This window comes from Dipodomys ordii, unplaced genomic scaffold (genome assembly GCF_000151885.1).
Source record: "Dipodomys ordii isolate 6190 unplaced genomic scaffold, Dord_2.0 Scaffold66, whole genome shotgun sequence".
Classification (NCBI taxonomy): domain Eukaryota; kingdom Metazoa; phylum Chordata; class Mammalia; order Rodentia; family Heteromyidae; genus Dipodomys; species Dipodomys ordii.
The window spans coordinates 1431756-1434544 of NW_012267282.1; the positions used below are offsets into that span (position 1 = coordinate 1431756).

The window sequence follows — 2789 nt, forward strand, 5'->3', positions numbered from 1 at the left end:
GGTGGTGGTGAACCGGGGTTGTCCATGGTTGTACGTGGTGCTGGTGGTGGTGAACCGGGGTTGTCCATGGTTGTACGTGGTGCTGGTGGTGGTGAGCGGGGTTGTCCATGGTTGTACGTGGTGCTGGTGGTGGTGAGCGGGGTTGCATGTGGAGCAGCGGCCCGCTGCACGCGCACAGCCTCTCCTTGCTCCCGCTCTGTGGGCTCGGGTCCGTAACTCCGTGTTTTCATCAGCACACAATATTCTGAGGTGGCCGTTTCACACGCTCTTCTGGATCCCTCACTGGATTGTAAGTTGCCACCTGTGGGCGGGGGCCGAAGGTGGTGGCCTGGGAAGTGGGTGGGGGCCAAGACCCAAGTTCGAGTCCACCCGCGGTCCACAGGAGGTCTCTGTGTCCGGCGATGCATCCGCTTCACTGTTCTTATTTTCTTCTACTCAGCCTCTATCTTCTAGTCACAATTGTACTGCCCTAAGGAAAGATCTAGAAGGGAGCAAAGGGGACTATCTAGGTCGTGGGGCCCCAGCTTCCTTTCAGACTCTTCTGGGAGTCTGCAAGCGTTGACGCGAGGCCGGTGGCTGTGGTGGTGGCCCTTGCTATCGAGTTCAGCTGCAGGCCTGTGGCTGGCTGAGGCTCCATTGTCACACTGGGCAGCAGGGAGGCAGGGGGAGGGGACCCTGTCCTCAGGCAGGGGTTCAGCTCGGGGAGGGACTTTGCTGGACATGGCGTGTGTTGATCCAGCCGGCCGGGCTGCAGGCTGCACAGCTGGCTGTTCCTGGTGACCTGCTGCTTAGACACCAGCGTTCCTCACTCACGGGGTCAGGGCCCGAGACCCAGCCACCTCCTGTGGTCAGTCTGACGCTGAGTGCTGGAGGGGACACTCCGGCCCTCTGCTGGCTCATGGAGACTCCCTTTGCTGGGTAAGGTACCGGGTTGTTGGTGATAAAGAATTTGAATGGCAAACACCAGTCATCAAGTAATTTTGTGGGAGGCGGCGAGAAGACGCCTCAGGGAAACCCTGCTTTAGGGAGACTGGCGTCAGCTTAGAACCGGGTATTTCCTGTGTCAGGGTAAAATAAACTTGTCAGGGAGCAGCCTGGCGCCCCCTGTGAGGTCCGCATCCTCGGTGGGCGCCGTGTCCACAGAGGAATCTCCGCAGGACGGAGCCCTGGGAAGCAGACGTTTGCGGTGACAGGCGCGTTTAGATGCAGCTGAGTGCTATTCGTTTTCAAAACTGCATTGTGTCAGGTGCGCGGCTGCAGGCAAGCCCCAAGAAGCAAAGAAGGCCCACAAGCTGTGCAGGCAAGGGGCTGCAGACCCCCTTGAGCTCCTCACTGACCCCTGCGCTCCACACCGCTTTGGAGGGGGCCTGGCAGGCTGCAGAGGACATGGGTGGGCAGGATGGACACTGGACGTGACCATGTGGGCTGGAGACCCGGGTGGACAGGATGGACACTGGACGTGTCCACTTGGGCTGGAGACCTGGGTGGACCGGATGGACACTGGCTGCAGTTGCTTGGCCTACAAAGGCAGCTCTGCCACACCACAACTTCCATTTGAAAAACTCAATAACGTGTTTCTTTCTTTAGGTTATGTAATTTCTCTGCCTGTGTTTTTCTCACAGAGTATAAGGCAAACTGTAAAAATAACATGTTGATTCTCCCACTCTGACCTGAGGGGGGGGGGATATGTTCAGGAAAGAAAATAGAAAACCGTATTTTTTGGTTTATTGACAACAACTTACTTTTCCTTGTGTGATCCCGAGTGTTTCCCTTTGTTTGTGAGTATCTTCCTCCCCCAAAGCAAAGTAGAAGCAGAGGTGCTCATTTCAAGCAATAAAGCACGTATTCTAGATGCATTCAAAGGCAGCATGTCTTTAGTGGACGTGGAGTGGCGTTAGGGGAAACTGAGGCAGCGTCTGCAGCCTTGCGCTGAGCTCTGGGCACGCTCAGTGGCACCGGGGACTCCCTCTCTCCTGCTCCGGCCTGTCAGCTAATGGTGCCAGCCAGGTACCTACCCTCTCCCGCAAAGAATACATATGCATGCATGCCTGATGTCCTACACATAATATATGTGCAGATATGCAATATGCACACGGCCCATATATACTATATGATCCGTGTATCTTCTGTGTACAGATACCTGACACATGAATGTCTCATCAAATGGCTTCATGCAGATAGGAGGTGTTGCGTGAAGGTTTGCATCCTGGGCGCAAACGCAGGGCTGCGGGTTAGGGGCAGATGCTTGGCTGTCCGCTCTCTGGGTCAGGCCCGGGTGTTACTAACCCCGGCCTCCGTTCCTCCCCACGGTGCTAACCCCGGCCTCCGTTCCTCCCCACAGTGGCCGAGAGCCGAGGCATCCTGGAGGGCATCCAGCGATTCTCCCTGCTGCCCACCTACCTGCCGGTGACCTACCGCATCCACCGCGCCGAGGTCTCCTTCTTCCTGAAGGAGGCCAACCAGGACATGATGCGTAACTCCAGCCTGCAGTCCCGCGTGGAATCCTTCCTCATCTACAAGTCCGGGAGCCTGCCGCTCCTCAACGCCAGCTACGGGCCCTTCTCTGTGGAGCAGGGGCTGCCTCCCGACCTCCTGCTGCTGGCCAGCCCCTTCAGACTCACCAATGCCTTTCCTCTCAACTGGAAGCTGCGGGTGTACACACTGCGGGAGAAGATCTACTCGGCCCGGCCCCTCGTGCAGGTCCTCTTCCACGTGGCGGGCCGGGCCTGGGCGGACGGCCGGGCCTCCGAGGAGCCGCTGCCCTGCCTGCGCGTCTTCGCCTTCCGGGA

The 2789-nt window shown here is 58.0% G+C and overlaps 1 protein-coding gene across 1 annotated transcript in view; it reads left to right on the forward strand.

Moving 5' to 3' along the window:
- Positions 1-1203: 1203 nt before the first annotated feature.
- The window catches only part of Tmem132d (transmembrane protein 132D), a 199634-nt gene continuing 198048 nt past the window's right edge, over positions 1204-2789 (forward strand). Inside the window, exons 1-2 of the mRNA XM_013023040.1 lie at positions 1204-1246; positions 2342-2787. Coding sequence (XP_012878494.1) covers positions 1204-1246; positions 2342-2787 — 489 coding nt within the window. The remainder of the gene's footprint in view (positions 1247-2341; positions 2788-2789) is intronic.